The 26,156-nt window shown below is 37.8% G+C and overlaps 1 protein-coding gene across 13 annotated transcripts in view; it reads right to left on the bottom strand.

Annotated features, from left to right (window-relative positions):
* Window positions 1-26,156, bottom strand: part of MCTP1 (multiple C2 and transmembrane domain containing 1) — a 594,209-nt gene that overhangs the window by 244,320 nt on the left and 323,733 nt on the right. For all 13 annotated transcript variants that reach the window (XM_050794290.1, XM_050794291.1, XM_050794293.1 and 10 more), the window contains one exon: window positions 8,734-8,876. In XM_050794290.1, the coding sequence (XP_050650247.1) occupies window positions 8,734-8,876 (143 nt within the window). The remainder of the gene's footprint in view (window positions 1-8,733; window positions 8,877-26,156) is intronic.

The following is a 26,156-nucleotide window of genomic DNA, read 5'->3' as shown; positions in this document are numbered from 1 at the left end:
ACCTCTTGGATTCTACATGGAGGGTCTGAGATGGCCTATAAATACCTAAATACAGTTCAGTTATAAGTGCCATGGAGCAAATAAATGTCTAAGAGGTGTGTGGGGAGCTGCTATTTTAGATGAGGAGACCAGGAACTCCTCTCTGAGGAAGAATATTTGTGTAGACACCCAAATAATGGGAAGGAGTATGCTATGCTAGTATGAGCAAGAGCCCTCCAGCTGAAGGAAACGGCGAGCCCAGGAGAGGGACTGATGTGTTTCACACATCAGTTGTGGTCAGCAAGAAACGAGTGGGGTTGAAGCAAATGGAGAGAGACAGAGAATGGAAGGATGCTGGAGGGATAGTTCAGAGCTAGATAAGTTAGGGCCATTTCCAAAGGATGCTAAGTGAATGGGAACTGGCTAACTTCCATCCATCTATTAATTTTGTCACTCATTCATTCCCTCAGCCAATACTGACTAAGTACTTATTATGTGCCAGGCAATATGCTAGCAACTGAGTAAACAGTGGTAAGCATAACTGCCATTCTCAATGCTTACAGTTTAGTGAGGGAGACAGACATTAAACAAGGAAGTGCATAGGTGATACACAGTTACAAATTCTGACAAGTGTTTTAAGGAAAAGAAGAGAGAATGAAAAGAAAGTGAGGAAGTAAGTAAGGAAGATCAGGGAAACCCTTCACAACGAAAGAAAAAAAAAATGCTACCAGATGAAATGTAGAGCTGTCACTTCCTGACCTTTTCAGACAGAAAACATTTGTATTGAACACTGGAGTAATTGAGCATAACCAGATAAATCTGCTCTTGAATGGATGACCCAGGCCTTTGGCTGCTCCAGAATGTGAGAATCTATGAAGCTGAATCAATAGCCCCGCACTCCTATGCTCAGTTCTTGGCACAACAGTTAGAAAGCTCAAAGCAGAGCAGCCCTGAATCAGTTGCTGGGTTTTTGTTGCTGTTGTTGTTGTTGTTTCTTCCGTATTACAGGTGTACTTCAATTTAAGAAAACTTAATATGTAAAAAATTGATACTTAAATAAAAAGATAAATACTTTGCATTACAAAAGGATTCTTAGATTTGAAGAGTCACATGGGGATTTATTTAAGTAATAAGCTCCCCTAATGCCTTTTAAATTATTCAATTTGCAGTCATTTGATTTACATACAACCTTTCAAGAGTGCATTTATTGTAGAAAGCTCAGCACTCCTGCAATAAATATTCTCCTTGATCAATTACACTTCTGAGCGTTAGTCATCTGCTCAGTGGCATAGCACATGCATGTATTGCACATCTTAGGCAACTGACATCTCTGTATTTGCAAGTGGCTGCAGCAGTGTATTTTACAACATACAATTTACACCAAAACACTGGAGAAATTTCTCTTGTGGAATCTTATCTAATCATATCACCCTTAGGCTTAAAGTCTTAGGAGAGAAAATAGGTGGCATATAATCAGTGAGATCACCTGAGGTTCACCCACACATATGAGGTGGAGAGCTGTGAATCCAGTGAATTTATTAGTGCAGACAGCCCAACTGGGCAATTCAACATCCAACATCTTTTCACTCTCATAGTGAGAGTCTTTCCTGTTATTCAACTGCTAGATGTCTACTTTAGCTCTCAATTCCTATTAATCTGCAAAGGCATAAACGTGGGAAGAAAAGGAAACACTAGAATCCATGCATTAATGAAATTATTAGCTATGCTACTTGGTTCCAAGCTCTACATACTATTTATTTGTCAGAGGGAGCATTGCTCTATGTGAGCTTCAGAAATACAGAGCATAGGAGAGATATAAAATAGGAAAAGGTACTCCCACTGCACTAACAACAAGCACAGTTAATGCTTATTAATGTTTATTCAATATTTACTAGGCACAACCCAGTTAACAAGGTATTGTTGTTTCTATTTTTCAGATAATGAATCCAAAGCTGAAAAAGTACATGTTATTTTCTCCCCAAATCCTAGGGCTAGTAAGACACAATATTCAAATCTTGTTGTATCGAGTGTCATAAGCAGAGTGTGTTTAAATTTCACAAATATATCTTAGGCACTCACTCTAAGAGAAGCATTGAGAATTAAAACATGAATGATTCAGATGAGATTCTTGCTTTCATGGAGCCTTCACACCACTAGTTGGAAACATTAGATAGCAGGTAGAAGTTGTTTGGGACTTGGTAACACCTTCTGCATTCTCAAGTGAGTTTAGAACAATAAATATTTAATTTTAAACAACAAATTCACTTTACTGTTTACTGAAAATCCATTGGGAAGTGCACCAGTTAAAATGCTTTTGCTTTTGTTTTTAATAGAAAACTCAACTGGCTTTAATTTCTAGCTCAAATGACTGAAGAAATGTCTATAGGTAATTATGGCTTCTGGGAAGTTTTAATTTGGCAGTTCAAAATGATTCATGCATTTATTAATGCATTTATTTGAAAAATATTTGGTGAGCACCCACAATGTTCCAGGTACTGTTCTAGGCATTTGAAATACAGCAGTGATCAAAACAGTCAGTCTTTGATTTCTTGGAGCTTACATATGGGGTGGTGAGAGATAGGCAATAAAGAAATACATATGCCAAGTAGTAGTGATAAGTGCTAAGGAGATAAGTACTATTTCAGAGTACTAGAGTGATGGGAACTACTATTCATACATGATGTTCAGAAAGGACAATCAGAGTGGGAGGTATTTCCCCATGATGGGAAAAGTGTGCTTCATAATGAGGGAATAGGAAAGTGCATTCCATGAAAAGGAAAGTGTCTTCCACAAGGAGGGAACAGGAAATAGAAAGGCACTGAGGAAACTGGCCAGGGGTCAGTGAGGCTGAAAGTAGTAAGCAAGAGAAGAGTGCTGGAACATTAGTTCAGGCTTAGGCCATGGGGCCTACTAACATATTTTAAAGTCTGGGAGAAGGATCCAGAGAGGAGACTGAGAAGCAACAGCTACTTAGGGAGCAGGAAGACCAGGAGAGTGGTATCCTGAAAACAAACTGAGGAAAGAATGTTAAGATGGAGGAAGTAGTTAACTATATCAAAGGTAAATGATATAGCCTAATCCTATTTCTGCCTCTCCAGTTCTCATCAGAGCTTCCTCATCATTACTGCCTCAATAGCTCCCCTAGGGTCCTAATGAACCCTAGTTTGGGTTCTCTGTTAGGGATATTAGTTGAGGATTTTTCCAACGTATATCCCTTTTTACCTTTTCTATGGGCTCCCAATTTTTCTCTTTGAAGATCCATATGGTTCAATGGACACTGACTTCACCATTGCCTTTAAAAATAAAGGCAACCTTTGCTAGCCATTAAGCCACTTCCATATCTTTGGCCAGTAAATAGGCATGTGATACGAGCTGGCCCATCTGGAATGGATTCAGTACTTGGCTGGGAATGTTGGGACAAAGCAGCTCACACTTCCCCACTAGACTTGAATAAAAAAGCATGCCACTCTGGACCTCCTGGCAGTTGTTTCCATTTAAATGTCCAGAAAAGTGGCTCCCTACCTGTGCCTCCGAATAACCTATTGAGGTGTTTTAAAAATACAGAAGCCTGGACTCTACTTCGGAAGTCCTGAATCAGAGTCTTAGCAAGTGAAATTTGGACCTCTAGATTCTTTAAACCTTTAGGAATAACTCTGGTGTACAACCAGGGATGAGAATCATTGGTATATGACATTTTTTAAGTGCCCTTATAAGCTACTGACAATTATTTTGGACAGGACAGTAATGTGGTCCTTAACTTAAACAGAGCTTAGAGTAACATTTTCAACTTTAACTCTTAAGCTTGGATAGAAATGAATCATTAAAAAGTCAGGAAACAACAGGTGCTGGAGAGGATGTGGAGAAATAGGAACGCTTTTACACTGTTGGTGGGACTGTAAACTAGTTCAACCATTGTGGAAGACAGTGTGACGATTCCTCAAGGATCTAGAACTAGAAATACCATTTGACCCAGCCATCCCATTACTGGGTATATACCCAAAGGATTATAAGTCATGCTGCTATAAAGACACATGCACACGTATGTTTATTGCAGCACTATTCACAATAGCAAAGACTTGGAACCAACCCAAATGTCCATCAATGACAGACTGGATTAAGAAAATGTGGCACATATACACCATGGAATACTATGCAGCCATAAAAAAGGATGAGTTCGTGTCCTTTGTAGGGATGCAGCTGGAAACCATCATTCTCAGCAAACTATCGCAAGAACAGAAAACCAAACACTGCATGTTCTCTCTCATAGGTGGGAATTGAACAATGAGAACACTTGGACACAGTAAGGGGAACATCACACACTGGGGCCTGTTGTGGGGTGGGGGGAGGGGTGAGGGATAGCATTAGGAGATATACCTAATGTAAATGACGAGTTAATGGGTGCAGCACACCAACATGGCACATGTATACACATGTAACAAACCTGCACATTGTGCACATGTACTCTAGAACTTAAAGTATAATAAAAAATAAGTAATAATAATAGTAAAATAAATGAATTATTTAAGGAAATGTCCAATTTGTTAAAATGACCATCTTAGAAACAGTTATGTGGTCCCATACAATTATTTTTCTAATCTATCAAAATGTTTCTATTTTTTAGAAGAGTGCTCCCAATTAATACTCTGATCTCCAACTCATGATTAGGCCAAACAAACAACAATTTACATAAATAGATTCCCCTTTATGTTACTTTTATCTCTTCTACTGTAATTCTAGTGTTCACTGTGAACCTGGGATAATAATGTCAGTGAAATAACAATGGAGAATTTGAATTCAACTGAAATGGGTGTCAAATTTATCCTATTATCTAAGATGTGTGTTGGAGCATCACTGTGAATACAGGGCAGACTAAAGTGGCTCCTATCTCAATTAAAACCACTGCATTTTAACTCCAAGCTTCTATTCTTACCTTATTATATATAGATTGTATAGCTATTTCTCCAAGCCTTGTTCTCACCTGCACAGAATATGTTCTTTTCATTCAAATTAAAAGTTACATAAATTCCAACCAATTGCAAAGAACATTTTTATTTTGTGTAGTTTTTTTTTTAACTGATAGTTCTAAGATTTTTTTTTAAATAAAATGTTTTTACAAGAAAAGGTACAAGCACTTCAACTTGAATGCACTTTTATAACCTTGGCTCAGAATTGAATTTTGTTTTCCTTGGCAATTTTTACATTGATAGAAATCAGATTACAGGCTACTGATGGACTCTTCTTTTTCCTCTAACTATAGATAGGAGGGTTGTATACTTAATGTGTTCTAATTATCTAGTTCACAGATGCATTTCATACTCTCAGTCACTACCGCATTGATTAGTCCCTAAAAAATCTTTTGGGCAAGTAAGTAATAATCTGTTGTGGAGGATGTGGGCATCATATCAGAACTCAGTCAGTCAAACACACAGGCCTGCATAGAGACAATAAAAATGATGCAATTTTTATGAAATTCTAATAACTTCAAATATTATTTCCACCAAGGTACCTTATTTGATTCTTCCTTCAAGATTAGGCAAAAAATGGAACACAAATAATGGAAAAAATATAGCAAAAAGTTACAGATTTTCTTCGAAGAAAAGCCCTAGGCATTTTACAGAAAATGAAAATCAACTGAAAAAAAATAGGAAAGCATTTAAAAAGTATATTTAATACTTTAAAAATATTATAAAGTATTGCATATAATAAAGTAACATCATTTTATATGTGTACTAGTGTCTCAGAGACTTGTATGATTTCTATTTAACTTGTCTTTCTTACATAGAAATGTAAAAAGTAACAATGTAAAAATGTAAGTAAAAGTATTAAAATATTTAAAAATGACTGTGTATCCTCTTCTGTATGGTAGAAGCTACATTGTGGCTACATAATCTTATATATGGAAAGCTCAAAGTGATTTGAAAAAAAGTTCAACAACCTTTGGGCTTTCTTTCTTAGCTTCTTTACTCAGTGTGTCATTAGCCAAGCCTTCTGACCTGCATACAGTGTTGCTGTCTTCATTTACAGCATATATACATTTATAGTATATGTATGTGTACTGTATATATGTAGACTATACATATACAGTAAATGTATAGATACATGCATATATATACCTATACTGTATATTTATACATATAAATACATACGTGTATATTCTTGTTCTCAAGTCAAGACCATTACTGCCACAATTTACACAATTTTGGCCAGGCGCGGTGGCTCGCGCCTGTAATCCCACCACTTTGGGAGGCCAAGGTGGGTGGATCTCGAGGTGAGGAGATCGAGATCATCCTGGCTAACACGGTGAAACCCCTCTCTACTAAAAAATACAAAAAAGTAGCCAGGTGTGGTGGCAGGTGCCTGTAGTCCCAGCTACTCAGGAGACTGAGGCAGGAGAATGGTGTGAACCCTGCAGATGGAGCTTGCAGTGAGCCAAGATTGCACCACTGCACTCCAGCCTGGGTGACAGAGCGAGACTCTGTCTCAAAAAAAAAAAAAAAAGTATAAATTTATGGGGTGCAAGTACAGTTGTGTTCCATGTGTAGATTGTGCATAGCAGTCAAGTCAGGATTTTTAGGGTATCCATCATCTGAGTAACATACACTGTACCCATTAAGGAATTTTTCATCATCTAGCCCCTCGCTACCCCCCATGCTTCCAAGTCCAGTGTTTATCATTCCACTGTCTATGTCCATGTGTGCACATTATGTAGCTCCCACTTATAAGTCAGAACACCACCATTCTTTTTTTGTGTACTTCAGTTTTTTGTTTATTTCTTTTTGAGCCTAGTAAAACATTCCTTTTGAAAAATGCATTTTGACATTTGGATTTCTACATAGATGAATACTTATTCTTGAGCACAAGAGAATAACAAAATCACCTGACCAATATCTACCATAATTTGGGGAAGTTCATACGTAACCCTTTCAAAGACAGGACAGCCACATGGTTCTTTCATGGAGTAATATCCCACTAATGAAAGATAGATCCAAAGTAGAAGTAATTAAAAATAAGCTTCTTTCTTCTCATGATTTTGTACTTCAGCAACATTAATGAGATCCAAACAGCCTGTTGCTGTCCTTATTAACACCTGCTTTCTTTCCTGACCATTTTCTTCATAACTGCCATTGCTCTAACTCATGTCTCCTGATCCCCCACATCCCCACCCAAGAAATAATACTTCCTTCACGGGTCACTTGTCTTTTCCTTATTCTTTTTCATTGCCTATCTCAGCTCTTTATTACAAAGATAACTCCTTTTTTTCTCATGTGGATATTTCTTTCTCTCTAGAAGTGAGGAGCAGGGAAGAAACATCTCTGACCATAAAGGTCTTCCTTTTGTGGGAGAAGGGTTGGCTATGCACACTCTCATATTAACATTATGGTGCCATCCCATATTATGTAGTTAAAGACAGTTCAATAATACTATTTATGGCTGGGCACAGTGGCTCATGCCTGTAATCCCAGCACTTTGGGAGACCAAGGCGTGCAGATCACCTGAGGTCAGGAGTTCAAGACCAGCCTGGCCAGCATGGTAAAATGCTGTCTCTACTAAAATTACAAAAACTAGGCATGGTGGTGAGTACCTGTAATCCCAGCTACTGAGGAGGCTGAGGCAAGGGAATGGCTTGAACCCAGGAGATGGAGGTTGCAGTGAGCCAAGATCGTGCCACTGTACTCCAGCCTGGGCGACAATGAGACTCTGTCTCAAAAAAAAAAAAAAAAAAAAAAAAAAAAAAAAGGCTATTTAATTGATTTTCTTTAGCCAATGTCCAATGGAGACAATTTATTATGCAAGTGTGTGTCTATTTTCCCTCTAATGACTTATAGAAAATTATTAACTGTATACTTAGGAGATTCTCTTTCCAACCTTCTTATAAACTATCCTCTCATAATTTCAGTAACAACTTGATTATTTCTTGTTCCTTTCTGTGGAGGAAAGAAACAACTAGAGGTAATACAATGATGATATGAGGGGAAGAAGTATGCCTAGTGATTGCTGAAAGATGAGATTTCTGGCTCATGTGCCAGTAGTGACAACTTAGGGAAAAGGGTGGGATATGTGCAGTTGTGGTAAAAGTAGAAAAAGGTCTGGTCACTGAATGAACAGTCAGAGCCTAGGAGCAAAAAAGAATGTAAGTACGTAGAGATATGAATTAAAGAAAAGCTGGGCATGAAAATAAAATAAGGAATAGGGCTCAGAATAGGAACTAGGTTGCAATTCCTCAAGTTCTTCTCTTTCTTTTAATCACATCAAATGAGAGGAAAGTCTCCCTACCCCCATCCCCCATTTTTGGAATCTAATAGAGATAGAAATTTTTCTCCCCCATCACCTTCACCCTTCTCGTGTTCCAAGTAAAGCATTTTGCTTGCAACCAGAAATGGCAGATCTTAAATAATACAATTTGTAAACAGAAAGACTGGGTTCTGTGTAAGCTCTCCTTTCTGTTAGCTTATATGGAAACTTGTTTTCACATGCTCCCAAAGTGCACTAAATCAGTTGGCAATACCAAGCACAAGGGATACACTTCGTAATCTTTCTAAATGACTGGCAAGAGAACTGTCCTGGAGAAAAATGCCCCTGCTAACTCCTCCTTCCCTCTATCTCACTTCTATCATATTATCAATAGATTAGAGTGGTGAATAGCAGAACACATCTCTGGTGAAAACTCTCATCAGACAAAGAAACATGATAAAACCCAGTAAATAGGGATTTCCACATCAGTTTCTATCAGGAAAAAACAAATAAATGTCTCACCTTTATATACAGTGGCTCCCTAAGATGATCAACCAGAATGCAAGCTTTTTCTTCCCACACAGGGTTGAGGTTCTTGTGTATTATCTTACTTCTAAAAACTTCTTTTCCTCCGATTTTAAACTTCACATATGGATCACTTGTCCCTGTTAAATACAGATTGATCCATGTTAATCATGCCTTGGTTTGGAAGCAAGAGAACCACTCATTGAAACAACAAAAAAGTATTTAAAGGAAGAAAAGTTAAATGAAAATTATCTATGGAAAAATAAGAATTAAGTGTTTTCTTATGAATTTTTTTATTATATATTGAAGTGATAAATAATAATAATAATAATTATTATTATTGTTATTTTATCTTCTGATCTTAATCCTGTAACCTTGTCCTGGTAGTTAAAAACAGTCTATTCCAGCAATCCCACTAGTGGGCATGTACCCAAAGGAAAAGAAATCATTTTATCAAAAAGACACCTGACTCAGATGTTTATCACAGCACTTTTCACAACAGCAAAGTCATGAGATCAACAGACCATTGGGTTAAAATGTGATATATACACACATACACATATGCCATGGAATACTACTCAGCCATGAGAAAGAAATCATGTATTTAGCAGCAACATGGATGGAACTGGAGGCCATTACTCTAAGTGAAATGACTCAAAGAAAGAAAGTCAAAAACCGCATGTTCTCTTTTACAAGTGGGAGCTAAACAATTGGTACACATGAAGACAAAGAATGAAAAAATAGACATTGGAGATTCCAAAAGGTAGGAAGATAGGAAAGGGATGAAGGATGAAATACAACCTATTTGGTACAATGTATATGACTTGAGTGATGAGTATTCTAAAAGCCCAGACTTTACCACTATGCAGTACATCCATGTAACACCACTGCACTTGTCTCCCAAAATCTATTTTTAAAAATCACACTCTATTGCATGTTGAATGTGTAAATTTAATTAAAGTTATAAATCATAGAGATTGATATTTATCTTGATATCATCTGGTCAACTATAAAAAGACGTTTAATAATCTTCGCTGATTTAAATAGTTTTAAAAGCATATATTTGCTCCTAAAAGTTTATACTAGTCTAATGGGCTTAGGAAAAGATGCGTGTTAAAGTGGGCTTCACTTCATCCTTGGTCCCATATATTTTCTTGCTCAGAAGTTTCAATTTTAGAATGTTAGGAAGGGGCGGAGGTCTCAGAGAAAGACATCAGGAGAAAGGGGAACACATGTTTAATCAGTGAACTAGATTCTTTGTATTATCCCTTGACACCTTCTAAACTCCCTATGATGATAAAGAAAATCAGTGTTGATTCCCAGGCAAGATGGCAAAATAGTAACAGCTCCAGTCTGCAGCTCCCAGTGAGACCAATGCAGACGGTGGGTGATTTCCGCATTTCCAAGTGAGGTACCTGGTACATCTCAGTGGGACTGATTAGACAGCGGGTGCAGCCCATGGATGGTGAGCAGAAGCAGGGTGGGGCATCATCACCTCACCCAGGAAGTGCAAGGGTTCAGGGAACTCCTTCCCATAGCCATGGAAAGCCATGAGGGACCATGCCGTGAGGGACTGTGCTGTCTGGCCCAGGTACTATGCTTTTCCCATGGTCTTCACAACCCACAGAGCAGGAAATTCCCTGAGGTGCCTATGCCACAAGGCCTCTGGTTTCAAGCACAAAACCAGGCAGCCGTTTGGGAAGACACTGAGCTAGCTGCAGGAGTTTTTTTTTATCCATACCCCAGTGGCACCTGGAATGCCAGCAAGACTGTTCACTCCCCTGGTAAGGGGGCTAAAGCCAGGTTGCCGAGTGGTCTTGCTCAGTGGATCCCACCCCTCTGGAGCCCAGAAAGCTAAGATCTACTGGCTTGAAATTCTCACTGCTAGCACAGCAATCTGAAGTCAACCTGGGAGGCGCAGCTTGGTGGGGGGAGGGGCATCCACCATTACTGAGGCTTGGGTAAGCCGTTGTTCCCTCACAGTGTAAACAAAGATGCAGAAAGTTCGGACTGGGCAGAGCCCACTGCAGCTCAGCAAAGCCACTGTAGCCAGACTGCCTCTCTACATTCCTCCTCTGTGCGGGGCATCTCTAAAAGAAAGGCATCAGCCTCAATCAGGGGTTTATAGATAAAACTCCCATCTCCCTGGGACAGAGCACCTGTGGGAAGGGGTGGCTGTGGGTGCAGCTTCAGCAGACGTAAACGTTCCTACCTGCTGGCTCTGAAGAGGGCAGCAAATCTCCCAGCACAGAGCTCAAGCTATCCTAAGGGACAGTCTGCCTTGTCAAGTGGGTCCCTGACTCCCGTGCTTCCTGACAGGGAGACACCTCCCAGCAGGGGTCGACAGACACCTCATACAGGAGAGCTCTGGCTGGTATCTGGCAGGTGCCCCTCTGGGATGAAGCTTCCAAAGGAAGGAGCAGGCAGCAATCTTTGCTGTTCTGCAGCCTCTGCTGATGATACCCAGGCAAACAGAGTCTGGAGTGGATCCCCAGGAAACTCCAGTTGAACTGCAGAAGAGGGGCCTGATTGTTTTAGAAGAAAACTAACAAACAGAAATGAATAGCATCAACATCAACAAAAAGGACGACCATGGAAAATTCCATCCAAAGGTCACCAACAGCAAAGACCAAAAGTAGATAAATCCGCAAAGATGAGGAGAAAAAAAAAAAGTACAAAAAGACTGAAACTTTCAAAAAACCAGAATGCCTCTTCTCCTCCAAAGGATCACAACTTCTTGCCAGCAAGGGAACAAAACTAGATGGAGAATGAGTTTGACGAATTGAGAGAAGTAGGCTTCAGAAGGTGGGTAATAACAAACTCCTCCGAGCTAAAGTAGCATGTGGTAACCCAATGCAAGGAAGCTAAGAACCTTGAAAAAAGGTTAGAGGAACTACTAAACAGAATAACCAGTTCAGAGAAGAACATAAATGACCTGATGGAGCTAAAAAACACAGCATGAGAACTTCATGAAACATACATAAATATCAATAGCCAAATCAATCAAGCAGAAGAAAGGATATCAGAGATTGAAGATCAACTTAATGAAATAAAGTGTGAAGACAAGATTACAGAAAAAAGAATGAAAACGAATGAACAAAGCCTCCAAGAAATATGGGACTCTGTGAAGAGACCAAACCTATGTTTGATCGGTGTACCTGAAAGTGACAGGGAGAATAGAACCAAGTTGGCAAACACACTTCAGGATATTATCTGGGAGAACTTTCCCAACCTAGCAAGACAGGCCAACATTCAAATTCAGGAAATACAGAGCACACCATAAAGATACTCCTCGAGAAGAGCAACCCCAAGACACATAATCATCAGATTCACCAAGGTTGAAATGAAAGAAAAAATGTTAAGGGCAACCAGAGAGAAAGGTCAGGCTACCTGCAAAGGGAAGCCCATCAGACTAACAGTGGATCTCCCTGCAGAAATCCTACAAGCCAGAAGAGACTGGGGGCCAATATTCAACATTCTTAAAGAAAATAATTTTCAACCCAGAATAAGAAGCACTAAATATGGAAAGCACTAAATATTTAAATATGGAAAAAACCGGTACCAGCCTCCGCAAAAACAAACCGAGATGTAAAGACCATTGACACTATGAAGAAACTGCATCAACTAATGGATGAAATAACCAGCTAGCATCATAATGACAGGATCAAATTCACACATAATAATATTAACCTTAAATGTAAATGGGCTAAGTGCCCCAATTAAAAGGCACAGACTAACAAATTGGATAAAGAGTCAAGACCCATTGGTGTATTCAGGAGACCCATCTCATGTGCAAAGACACACACAGGCTCAAAATAAAGAGATGGAAGAATATTTACCAAGCAAATGGGGGGGGAAAAGCAGGGGTTGCAATCCTAATCTCTGATAAAACAGATTTTAAACTAATGAAGATAAAAAAAAGAGAAAGAAGGGCATTACATAATGGTAAACAGATCAATGCAACAAGAAAAGCTAACTATCCTCAATATATATGCACCCAATACAGGAGCACCCAGATTCATAAAGCAAGTTCTTAGAGACATACAAAGAGACTTAGACTCCCACACAATAATAGTGGCACTTTTACACCCCACTGTCAATATTAGACAGATCAACAAGACAGAAAATTAACAAGGATATTCAGGACTTGAACTCAGCTCTAGACCAAGCAGACCTAATAGACATCTACAGAACTCTCCACCTCAAATCATCAGAATATACATTATTCTCAGCACCACATAGCACTTCTTCTAAAATCGACCACATAATTGGAAGTAAAACACTCCTCAGCAAACACAAAAGAACACAAATCATAACAGTCTCTTAGACCACAGCACAATCAAATTAGAACTCAGGATTCAGAAACTCACTCAAAACTGCACAACTACATGGAAACTGAACAACCTGCTCCTGAATGACTACTGAGTAAATAACAAAATTAGGGCAGAAATAAATAAGTTCTTTGAAACAATGAGAACAAAGACATAATGTAACAGAATATCTGGAGTGCAGCTAAAGCAGTATTTAGAGGGAAATTTATAGTACTAAATGCCCACAGGAGAAAGCTGAAAAGATCTAAAATTGACACCCTAACCTCACAATTAAAAGAGCTAGAGAGGCAAGAGCAACAAATTCAAAAGCTAGAAGACAGGAAATAACTAAGACCAGAGCAGAATTGAAGGAGATAGAGACATAAAAAAAATCAGTGAATCCAGGATCCGGTCTTTGAACAGATTAACAAAACAGATAGACTGCTAGCCAGGCTAATAAAGAAGAAAAGAGAGAAGAATCAAATAAACGCAATAAAAAATGATAAAGGCAATATCACCACTGATATCCCACAGAAATACAAACTACCATCAGAGAATACTATAAACACCTCTATGCAAATATATTAGAAAATCTAGAAGAAATAGATAAATTCCTGGACACATATGCCCTCCCAAGACTAAACCAGGAACAAATTGAATCCCTGAATAGACCAATAACAAGTTCTGAAATTGAGGCAGTAATTAATAGCCTACCAAAGGAAGAAAGTCCAGGACCAGATGGATTCACAGCAGAATTCTACCAGAGGTACAAAGAGGAGCTGGTACCATTCCTTCTGAAACTATTCCAAACAATATAAAAAGAGGGAATCCTCCCTAACTCATTTTATGAGGCCAGCATCATCCTGATACCAAAACCTGGCAGAGACACAACAAAAAAAGGAAATTTCGGGCCAATCTCCCTGACGAACATCGATGTGAAAATCCTCAATAAACTACTGGCAAACCGAATCCAGCAGCACATTAAAAAGCTTATCCACCACGATCAAGTCAGCTTCATCCCTGGGATGCAAGTCTGGTTCAACAGACACAAATCAATAAACATAATCCATCACATAAACAGAACCAATGAAAAAAAACTACATGATTATCTCAATAGATGCAGAAAAGGCCTTAGATAAAATCCAACACCCCCTCATGCTAAAAACACTCAATAAACTAGGTATTGATGGAATGTATTTCAAAATAATAAGAGCTATTTATGAGAAACCCACAGCCAATATCATACTGAATGGGCAAAAGCCGGAAGCATTCCATTTGAAAACTGGCACAAGACAAGGATGCCCTCTCCCACCACTCCTATTCAATACAGTATTGAAAGTTCTGGCCAGGGTAATTAGGCAAGAGAGAGAAACAAAGGTATTCAAATAGGAAGAGATGAAGTCAAATTATCTGTTTGCAGATGACACGACTGTATATTTAGAAAACCCCGTCGTCTCAGCCCAAAACTCCCTAAGTTGATATGCAACTTCAGCAAAGTCTCAGGATACAAAATCAATGTGCAAAAATCACAAGCATTCCTATACAACAATAATAAACAAACAGAGCACCAAATCATGAGTGAATTCCCATTAACAATAGCTACAAAGAGAATACAATACCTAGGAATACAACTTACAAGGGATGTGAAGGGCATCTTCAAAGAGAACTACAAACCACTGGTCAAGGAAATAAGAGAGGTCACAAACAAATGGAAAAACATTCCATGTTCATGAATAGGAAGAATCAATATCATGAAAATGGCCATACTGCCCAAAGTAATTTACAGATTCAATGTTATTCCCATCAAGCTACCATTGACTTTCTTCAGAGAATTAGAAAAAACGACTTTAAATTTCATATGGAACCAAAAAAGAGCCAGTGTAGCCAAAACAATCCTAAGCAAAAAGAACAAAACTAGAGGCTCATGCTACCAGACTTCAAACTATACCACAAGGCTACAGTAACCAAAACAGCATGGTACTGATACCAAAACATATATAGACCAATGAAACAGGACAGAGGCCTCTGAAATAACACCACATATCTACAACCATCTGATCCTTGACAAACCTGACAAAAACAAGCAGTGGGGAAAGGATTCCCTATTTAATAAATGGCGTTGGGAAAACTGACTAGCCATATGCAGAAAATTGAAACTGGACCCCTTCCTTACACCTTACACAAACATTAACTCAAGATGGATTAAAGATGTAAACGTAAGACCAAAAACTATAAAAACCCTGGAAGAAAGCCTAAGCAATACCATTCAGGACATAGGCATGGGCAAAGACTTCATGACTAAAACACCAAAAGCAATGGCAACAAAAGCCAAAATTGACAAATGGGATCTAATTAAGTTAAGGAGCCTCTGCACAGCAAAGGAAACTATCATCAGAGTGAACAGGCAACCTACAGAACGGGAGAAAATTTTTGTAATCTATCCATCTGACAAAGGACTAATGTTCAGACTCTACAAGGAACTTAAACAAATGTAAGAGAAAAAACATACAACCCCATTAAAAAGTGGGCAAAGGATATGAACAGACACTTTTCAAAAGAAGACATTTATGTGACCAACAAACATGAAAAAAGGTTCATCACTGGTCATTAGAGAAATGTGAATCAAAACCCCAATGAGATACCATCTCATGACCGTTAGAATGGCGATCATTAAAAAGTCAGGAAACAACAGATGCTGGAGAGGATGTGGAGAAATAGTAATGTGTTTACACTGGTGGTGGGATTGTAAATTAGTTCAACCATTGTGGGAAAGACAGTGTGGTGATTCCTCAACAATCTAGAACTAGAAATACCATTTGATCCAGCAATCCCATTACTGGGTATATACCCTAAGGATTATAAATCATTCTACTATAAAGACACATGCACACATATGTTTACTATGGCACTATTCACAATAGCAAAGATTTGGAACCAACTCAAATGTCCATCAATGATAGACTGGATAAAGAAAATGTTGCCCATATACACCATGGAATACTATGCAGTCATAAAAAAGAATGAGTTCATGTCCTTTGCAGAGACATGTGTCAAGCTGGAAACCATCATTCTCAGCAAACTAACACAGGAACAGAAAACCAAACAGCGCATGTTCTCACTCATAAGTGGGAGTTGAACAATGAGAACATACGGGCACAGGGAGGGGAACATCATACACTGGGGGCTGTTGGGGTGTGGGGGACAAGGGGAGGGATAGCATTAGGAGAAATACCTAATGTAGATGACGGGTTGATGGGTGCAGCAAACCACCATGGCACATTTATACCTATGTAACAAATCTGCACGTTCTGCACATGTATCCGAGAACATAAAGTATAATTTAAAAGAAAGAAAGAAAGAAAGAAAATCAGAGTTGCCAAGTAAATTGTTCATGGATACAAAGCTAGCAAGAGATGGAGTTAGGATTCCAACCAAGGCTATTTGACTCTAATGCCTGCACTATTTCTACTACACCTACACAAAGGAAGAACCCTCACATATGTACATATATATCATATCATTTCTCATCTTTGTGTGAAGCTGATGAATGAGACCAATCTTGACCTAGCGAGTCTCTGTAGCTGTTAAAGATTCCTGGAGAAGGTAACTTAGTGATGTCCTTAAGTAAATCATTCCAGTGTGTAACAATCTTCACCATAAGAAAATAATTCTTTTTTTTTTTTTTTTTTTTTTTTTGAGACGGAGTCTCGCTCTGTCGCCCAGGCTGGAGTGCAGTGGCCGGATCTCGGCTCACTGCAAGCTCCACCTCCCGGGTTCCCGCCATTCTCCTGCCTCAGCCTCCCGAGTAGCTGGGACTATAGGCGCCGCCACCTTGCCCGGCTAGTTTTTTGTATTTTTTTAGTAGAGACGGGGTTTCACCGTGTTAGCCAGGATGGTCTTGATCTCCTGACCTCGTGATCCGCCCGTCTCGGCCTCCCAAAGTGCTGGGATTACAGGCTTGAGCCACCGCGCCCGGCAAGAAAATAATTCTTTATGAAAGGCCTGACTCTTTTATGAAAAGTTTGACTGCATTCTTCTTCTTTTGTCTACATTGAAGCTACAATTAATAACTATAGTCTACATGATTTAAAGAAAAATGTGAGAATTGCCTATTCACCTCCTTAGCCCACTTTTTTACGTGATTTTTTTTCTTGCTAATTTGTTTGTGTTCATTGTAGATTCTGAATATTAGTCCTTTGTCAGATGTCTAAATTGTGAAGATTTTCTCCCACTCTGTGGGTTGACAATTCCCAAAAGAGATATACAAATTACCAACAAACATATGAAAAAATGGTCAATGTCACTAAAAATCAGGGAAATGCAAATGAAAACCACAATGCAATACCACTTTACTCCTGCATGAATGGCTAAAATAAAAAAAAAAAAAAAAAAAAGATGTTGGTGTGGATGTGGTAAAAAGGGAACACTTCTATACTGCTGGTGGTAATGTAAACTAGTACAACCACTGTGAAAATGGTGTGGAGATTCTTTAAAGAACTAAAAGTAGAACTACCATTTAATCCAATAATCCCACTACTGGGTATACACCCAGAGGAAAAGATGTCATTATACAAAAAGATACTTGCACACACATGTTTACGGCAACACAATTTGCTAGTGCAGAAATGTGGAACCAATCCAAATGCCCATCAATCAACAAGTGCATAAAGAAGTTGAGGTATGTGTGTGTGTGTGTGTGTGTGTATATATATATGTGTGTGTGCGCGTATATGTATGAGGTGTACACACACACACACACACACACACACACAATGGAATACTACTCAGCCATAAAAAGGAATGAATTAATGGCATTCACAGCAACCTGGATGGGACTGGAGACTATTACTCTAAGTGAAGTAACTCAGGAATGGAAAACCAAACATTGTATGTTCTCACTTATAAGTGGGAGCTAAGCTATGAGGATGCAAAGGCATAAGAATGACACAATGAACTTTGGAGACTCAGGGGGAAAAGGTGGGAAGAGGGTGAAGGATAAAAGACTATACATTGGGTACAGTGTAAACTGCTTGGACGATGGGTGCATAAAAATCTCACAAATCGGCGGGGCGCGGTGGTTCATGCCTGTAAACCCAGCAGTTTGGGAGGCAGAGGCGGGTGGATCACGAGGTCAGGAGATCAAGACCATCCTGGCTAACGGGGTGAAACCCCGTCTCTACTAAAAATACAAAAAATTAGCCGGGCATGGTGGCGGGCGTCTGTAGTCCCACCTACTCGGGAGGCTGAGGCAGGAGAATGGCGTAAACCCGGGAGGCGGAGCTTGCAGTGAGCCGAGATCGCGCCACTGCACTCCAGCCTGGGCGACAGGGCGAGACTCCGTCTCAAAAAAAAAAAAAAAACAACTCACAGATCATCACTAAATAACTTACGTAACCAAATACCACTTGTTTCCCAAAAACCTATGGAAATAAAAAAGAAATATATATATATATACATGTATACATATGTGTACATATGTATACATATATATGTGTGTGTAATACATCTTTAAACTTGAAAAAAAAAAAAAGAAAAATGTGAGGTGGGCTCTGAAAACTGGTGAAAGCTAGCTCTCTGCTTCCAAGATGGCACCTTGCTGCTGTGTCCACACATGGTAAAACGTGAAAGGACAAAAAGGCCTAGCTAGGTCCCCTGAGCCCTTTTATAATGGTGCTAATCCCCTTCATGAGGGCAGAATGCTTGTGACTTAAAGATCTTCTAAAGGCTCTACCTCTTAAAACTATCACACTGGGTCTTAGGTTCTAACATATGAATTTTGATGAGGAGGAATACATACAGTCAAACTATAGCACTATCCATTCATTGATGGACATTTAGATTGTTTCCATATCTTGGCTATTGTGAATAATGCTGCAATGAACATGGGAGTGCAGATATCTCCACTAGATCCTGATTTCATTTTTATTGGGATAAATACCCAGAAATGGGATTGCAAGGTAATATTGTAGTTCTATTTTTCTTTTGAGAAACCTCCATATTGTTTTCCTTAATGGCTGCACCAATTTAGATCCCCATTAACAGTGAACAAGGGTCATATTTTCTCCAGATACTGTCCAACACTTGTTTTCTTCTTTTTTAAATAATAGCCATCCTAACAGGTGTGATTTGATATCTCAGTGTGTTTTTAATTTGCATTTCCCTGATGATCACTGATGTTGAGAACCTTTTCTTAGGCTTCTTGGCTATTTGTATGTCTCCTTTGGAAAAATCTCTATTTTGGTCCTTTGCCACTTTTTTGGCAATCGAGTTATTTGTTTTTCTGTTACTGAGTTGTAGTAGTTCCTTACATAGTTTAGATATTAGCTCCTTATTAGATGTATGTTTGCAAATATTTCCCCCTTCCATAGATTGCTTTTTTTATTTAGTTGATTGTTTCCTTTGCTGTACAAGAGTTCAGTCTGATGTATTGCCATGTACCTATCTTTGCTTTCATTGCCTGTGCTTTTGGCATCATCTCCCAAAAATCATTGCCAAGATCAATGTCAAGGAGCATTTTCTGTATCTTTCCTTCTGGTAGTTTTTCCTTTTCAGGTCTTACATTTGAGTCTTTAATCTATTTTGAATTGATATTTTTATATGGTATGACATAAGGGTCAAATTTCATTCTTCTGCACTGTTCATCGAAGAGACTTTCTTTTCCTCATTGTATGTTGTTGGCATCTTTGTCAAAAAGTAATTGACTACATATGATGGATTTATTTCTGGGCTCTGTATTCTGCTCTGTTGGCCTGTGTGTCTGCTTTTATGCTAGCACCATACTGGTTATACTGTTGTTTTTGATTTTTAGCTTCACATCACTGTGATCAAAAAAGATACTTGATATGCTTTTAATCTTCCTATACTTCTTAAAATTTGTTTTGTGGCCTAACATACGCTCTAACTGGAGGATATTTTGTGTGTGCTTGAGCATGATGTGCTGCTGAACAGAATATTCCATGACTCTTAGGTCCATTGGGTCTAGAGTGTAATTTAAGATTGATGTTTCCTTACTGATTTTCTGTCTAGATGATTTGTTCATTGCTGAGAGTATGGCACTGAAGTCCCCTACTTTTATTATATTGCAGGCTGCCTCTCCCTTCAGATCTATTAATATTTGCTTTATATTTGTAGGTGCTCCAATGTTGGGTACATATATATTTACAATTGTTATGTTCTCTCAATGAACTGACCCCTTTATCATTATATAATGATCATCTTTATTTCTTTTACAGTTTTACTTAAAGTTTATCTTGTCTCATGTAAGTACAGATATCCTTGCTCTCTTTTGGTTTCCATTTAAATAGAATATCTTTTCTTTCTATCCCATTGCTTTCAATCTATATGTGTCCTTAAAGGTGAAGTAAGTCTCTTGTAGGTGGTATATAGTTGGGTCTTTCTCTTTTAATCCATTCAGCCACTCTGTCTTTTGATTGGATAATTTAATCCATTTATGTTAAAGGTAATTATTGATAGGTAAGTATTGGGAACAGGCCCTCAAATCTGGCCACAAACAGGCCCCCAAACTGGCCATAAACAAAATCTCTGCAGCACTGTGACATGCTTGTGATGGCCATGATGCCCACACTGTGGGTTTATTGCTGTCAATAAATGTGTGGTAAAACTCTGTTAGTAGCTCTCAGCTCTGAAAGCTGTCAGCCCCCTGATTCCCACTCCATACTCTGTATTTCTCCGTGTGTGTCTTTAATTCCTCTAGCACCACTGGGTTAGGGTCTCCACGACCGAGTTGGTCTTGGCAGGTAAAACCTTATTATTGCTATTTTATTAATTGTTTCCTAGTTGTTTTGTAAATTCTTTGCTATAGTTATTTTTAATAATTTTGTCTTTGAACTTTTCTAATAAATTTAAAAATGATTATGCACCACTATTATAGTATTAGAATAATAAGTATTAGTCAAATTCTGGATTTGACTGTATTCTTATCTTTACTAGTGAGTTTTATGCTCTCATATGTTTGGCTAATAAGCATCCTTTCATTCCTCCTTGAATAACTCTCTCAATCACTTCTTGTAATCCAGGTTTAGGTGATGAACTTGCTCAGCTTTTGTTTGTCTGAGAAAGTCTGTATCTCTCCATTTCAGAAGGAAAGACTTTCTGGGTAAAGTATTCTTGGATGCCACTTTTTTTCTTTCTGCTGGAACCAGCTGGTGCTAGTGTGGGCCTGGAGCCTAGGTCTGTGGGGAAGTCAGATGTCCACTTCACTCTTTTTTCCCTACAGGAGAGCTCTGAGCAGAGGAGATCTCTCCAGTCCTCATACTGTTCTGGCTTGGAAAATGATTTAGTTTGAGTGAAACTGTCCTTCCAGCCCTTTACTGTGCCTTTTCCCAATTCTGTACTACACTAGTGTGGTGTAACTTTTCACCTGGAATGCAGAGCTCAGAGAAGTATTTGTGTGTGTGGATGATTGTTTTTATCAGTGTTTCTGTGACTGGACATGGGGTATAACCTCCTTTTCTGCCATCTGGCTGATAATTACCCTTCTTAGTCTCAGTAAGTATTTGTTAAATAAGTAAATGAATAAGTGAATCTGTGTACAGAGTACTATCAAATATATCCTTGCTATTCAATAAATTCATGCACACTTGTTTGCCTTCCAAAATTCATGTTGAAACTAAATCCCCAATGTAACAGTATTAAGAGGTAGTGATTCAGAAATGATCAGGCCATGAGGACTCTATCATGAATAGAATAATGCCGTATAAAAGGATTTGAGGGGATGTTTTCCCCTTCTGTCTCTTCCGCCACATGACTACACAATGTTTTTCCTTTCCAGAGGACCCAGAAACAGGACAATATCTTTGAAGCAGAGACCAGGCCCTCACTGGATACCAAACCTGCCGGTGCTTTGATCTTGGACTTCCAGCTTCCAGAACTATGAGAAATCTATAACCGTGTATTTATAGATTACTCAGTCTCGAGTATTTTGTTATACCAGCACAAACGGATTAAACAATCCTTATACTGACTTTGAGCTGGAAAAAGCATATGTTATTAATATCAATCTATATTGCAGGTGAGGAACAATTTGGGATTTTATGTGACTTGCCCAAAATATCATAACAGGTAAGCTAATAAGTGACAAGAATGGAGGGCAAATTTAGACTTTCAGACTCCAAGTCCAATGTTTCTTCTAATGAGCAATTTAGGAAACCCAGACACCCATATTTTTCTTTAAAACAGTGGCATATAACTACTGTGTAAAAGTATTAAGCAATTGTTCCAATACTACATATAATACCAATATTGGCAAGTATTTATTCTGTTCTATAAAACTCTCATACTTTTGTTTAATCACCACTATCTCAGTGAGTCTACTATTGCCTCCATTTTATAGATGAGAAAACCAATAAAGGTTAATAACTTGCTCCAAATCATTCAGTTAACAAGGATGTGGCAGGGTCCAGACTCAATCTCAAATCTGAGGGCCAGTTCAGCTAGCGCTTTTTCTTACACAGGATCACAAAGCATTCTCCCATTTCAAAGTGTTGTTACAATGTTACAATGATCTATTTCTTTGCTCCCCTCAAAACTAGGAATAATCCTTTTACAAAAATGCAATTGCTCAAAATTTGGCCTTATTGGGTTTCTCTGCAGTTATTGGTAGTATACAATTTCTACTTCATTTAGTTTAGCTATTATGTAAAAATACTGATACAACTTTTAATAATTTAGCACAGAGGTCTGTACACCCAGATGTTAATCTTTTTGAGAAGCATTTTGCTTCTTGCTCCTTCCCAGAAACATTTTTCTCAACGACTGTGTAGGTTAAGCGTCAAAACCTCCTGAAGGTTGGGTGGAGATGGTTCCTAGAATCCTGCTGGGTGGTCTGCTGGGTCTTCATAGTATCACTTCCATTATAAAAGGGAACTTAGATTACTATAGCTAAGATTCATTGAATACTTATTATATCCGCTATCACACACCACTTAAGAAGCCAATGCAATGAGTTCTATTGTTATCTTGAGTTCACCACTGAAGAAACTGCAGCATGAAACAGGTGAGTAAATTCCCTAAAGTTATATAACTAGGCTGCTGGAACCTGAACTTAATTGCTACACTAGGCTGTCTCCAAACACAACACTTCTCATGCTTGGTGTCATATCCATGATGACATTTGAGGCAGTAAATATCCAATGGCTTGACGAAGTAAAATGTCAGCTAACAAGAGTAGATCAAAGAGTTAAGTTAAAATACAAGGACATATTTTTTAGTCTGCAATAGACACAAAGATGTTTGAGACTGGTGTCAGGGAGAGACAGAGGCTGCTTGTTAGGATTTCTGAAAATATATTATTATGGTACAATATGTTATAAATGTGTGGTCTTGGTCACAGGATGACCTGGTTTAAAGGTGGTAAACATGTCAGCAAATTTCATTAGCTCAGGAAAAACAGACCCAGGTGAACAACTCATGGCAGTTAGTCATCTAATTTTCTCTGCTTTGTTTTGACTTCATAGGATAAAATTTGCTACATTTCCCTTTCCAACCATCACTTAGTGACTTTTAGGTGCTGTTATTAAAATATCATAATTTTAATAGCCAAGTCTTAAAAAGAAATTTCTAATCATTTTCAAATTCTTAGCTTAGGGGACTTTTAGTGATTGAGGGTCCTTAATAGTTCAAGGCCCTCAGCTTGTTGTGATTCTAACACGGGTAACTGGAGACATTGTTCGTTTAATTTAGGTTCAGCGAAAGATTTGTAGCTAATGCACTAATCTATGTTTGAAAGTGTTTTTATCAAATATATTTTAGAAAGATATTATCCGATGACATTAATAGTTATTATTTATTTTTTAAAGGAGTTCTATGGTCAAGTATATTTGGAAAATACTGGTTTAGAAGAAAATTAAATAGATTCATTTTCTCTAGGTCTTAAATAAATGAATGTTCACTATGACTTTCCAAGAAGGAGGCTTGACAGGCATCGCTTACCAGGTTTTTATGACTATGAAGCCTACTTTTCTTCACTACATCTTTGAGGACCAACAATCCTGGGACCTCTCTTTTGGAAATACTAATTCCTTATATTTCATTATAGGGAAATTTCACTTGTTTTTGAGATTATATTATTATTGACTTTACAGTGGATTTAAGTAATTTTATTGTAATAGAACTCCCAGGAAATCCAAGCCACTAATATGTGGTATGTGGTTAATCTTTAATAAACATGCTATAGAAAAAAGATTTAGTTTGTTGGTTCAAAAGACTCAAAAAAAAAAAAATCAGTAACTTCATATGCTAGTGCTGTTTTGTTGCAATATTGCAGAAAACCACAAGATGGCAATAGTACTTATCAAATTATAGAGAGGCCTGTGGTTCTGCTATTGAAACCAAAGGTTAGGGCGCCTTTAGGGCAGACTTTGAAGTTCCCAGGCATTTTCTGGCAGCCTGTGCTTTGTTGTTATTACCTGGACCATTACTTTCATTGAAATACTTTTTATGATGATAAATGAAATGAAAGCAAATCAAAAAGTATGAAAGATGAATCTAGAAAGTATTCGTTCTACAGTAAAATTCAGATTTTATTGTTATTAATGTCATATTCAAGAGCAACCTTTCACATATTCATTTTGTCAGATAGCCTTAACTTCAGAATTTGTTTTTAAAAACATTATTTTATAATTATAAAGTCCATGGTCTAAAAGTTCTAGAGTATCCTAAACCTAGGGAATATCAATTGTTTCTAAATGCTGATAAAATTCCTTTAAAAAGAGGAATTAGACAGTTTGTATAATATTTTCTCGTGTAGCAAAGGAGTACATGTTCTTAATACTATGTTATATTTATTTATTTTTTAGAAGGCAGGATACTGATGGACACTTCAACATTTTGTGTGATTTTTTAAGCCTTTAATGTTAGTTAAGACAACACAACTAAATCTGGTCTGGATGTGTCCATTTTTATGCAGCAATAAACACAGCATACACAAGATGGCAGCCTATCTTCCCTTAAACTAGTATTAAAGATATTTAAGATGTAAACAGCTGTCAATTAATGATACTCTTTGCTTTTCATTCTCAGAATAAATAAGTCTCCTGGTTAACAAGTTTAAATCAATCTTATTCCAAACCTAGTGGTTAATGAAACAGAAACAACTACCCATGTTTTGGGAAATCGACAACTACTCAATAATGCTAAGTCTTCATCAAAAACAATGCCAAATTGCAACTCAGTGTCACAAGAAGAAGGAGGAGGAGGAACAAGAAAAAAGACGAAAGAAAACAGTGAACATAAATATTGTGGGGACTGTTAAAATTTAAGCTGGATCCTTCTGAAGATAACTGATCTTCCTACAAATATTTAAAGCTAACTATCTTTGCTGTCCAATTGTAACAGAGGGTATCTTTGTAGAATAAGGTCCTTCACATTTGAGAGGCTGTAAAAATAGTGACATTCAAAACATCGATGATTTAAAAATATTCAAAAAGGGTACCTTATAGATGTGTTAGAATAATTTCCAAAAGCTATCCTATTCCCTCATTTTTTTTTTTGTTGGAGACTTGTTATGCCCTAGGATGGAAATATTTCATAATGCTAAATAATTAAATATATTAAAATTTAAATGCAAGAGGTTTATAATCACAGGTGGTTTCATGTAATAAAAGTAAACCAACATTTTTTCCATAATGAACATGAATATTCCAATGAATTTAAAATTTCTGGTTAATGAAGTTACCATGACACAAAACAAAGATTAATTTAAAATAATACTATGGTAAAATGTAGCATAGGATGGCATTAGGTAAATTTATTTCCTGAAGAGTAGTAGAAGGCAGTTCAGGTAACCTTTAGGCTTAGTTTTCTCTCCCAAATGCAGAGTTGAAGACATGCAAGAAGAAATTATTCTTGTTGTATCCCAAATACAACATGAATAATTTAGGAATATAATCTGAATAATTATGTATGGATATATTTCGGATACATATAACTTATTCAAATTCCCTTTCATATCTGACATAAACAGCAAGTGGTATCTAAGTGCAATTTTCTGATAACTTCTGAAAGTTTAGGTAAACTAAAATATGGATTGCTTTAATTTTGAATGTAAGTTGTATATTAATTGGTGACATTGAGCAACTACAACAACTGTCC

This window comes from Macaca thibetana, chromosome 6 (genome assembly GCF_024542745.1).
Source record: "Macaca thibetana thibetana isolate TM-01 chromosome 6, ASM2454274v1, whole genome shotgun sequence".
Lineage (NCBI taxonomy): Eukaryota > Metazoa > Chordata > Mammalia > Primates > Cercopithecidae > Macaca > Macaca thibetana.
This window is presented reverse-complemented; position numbering and strand designations above follow the sequence as displayed.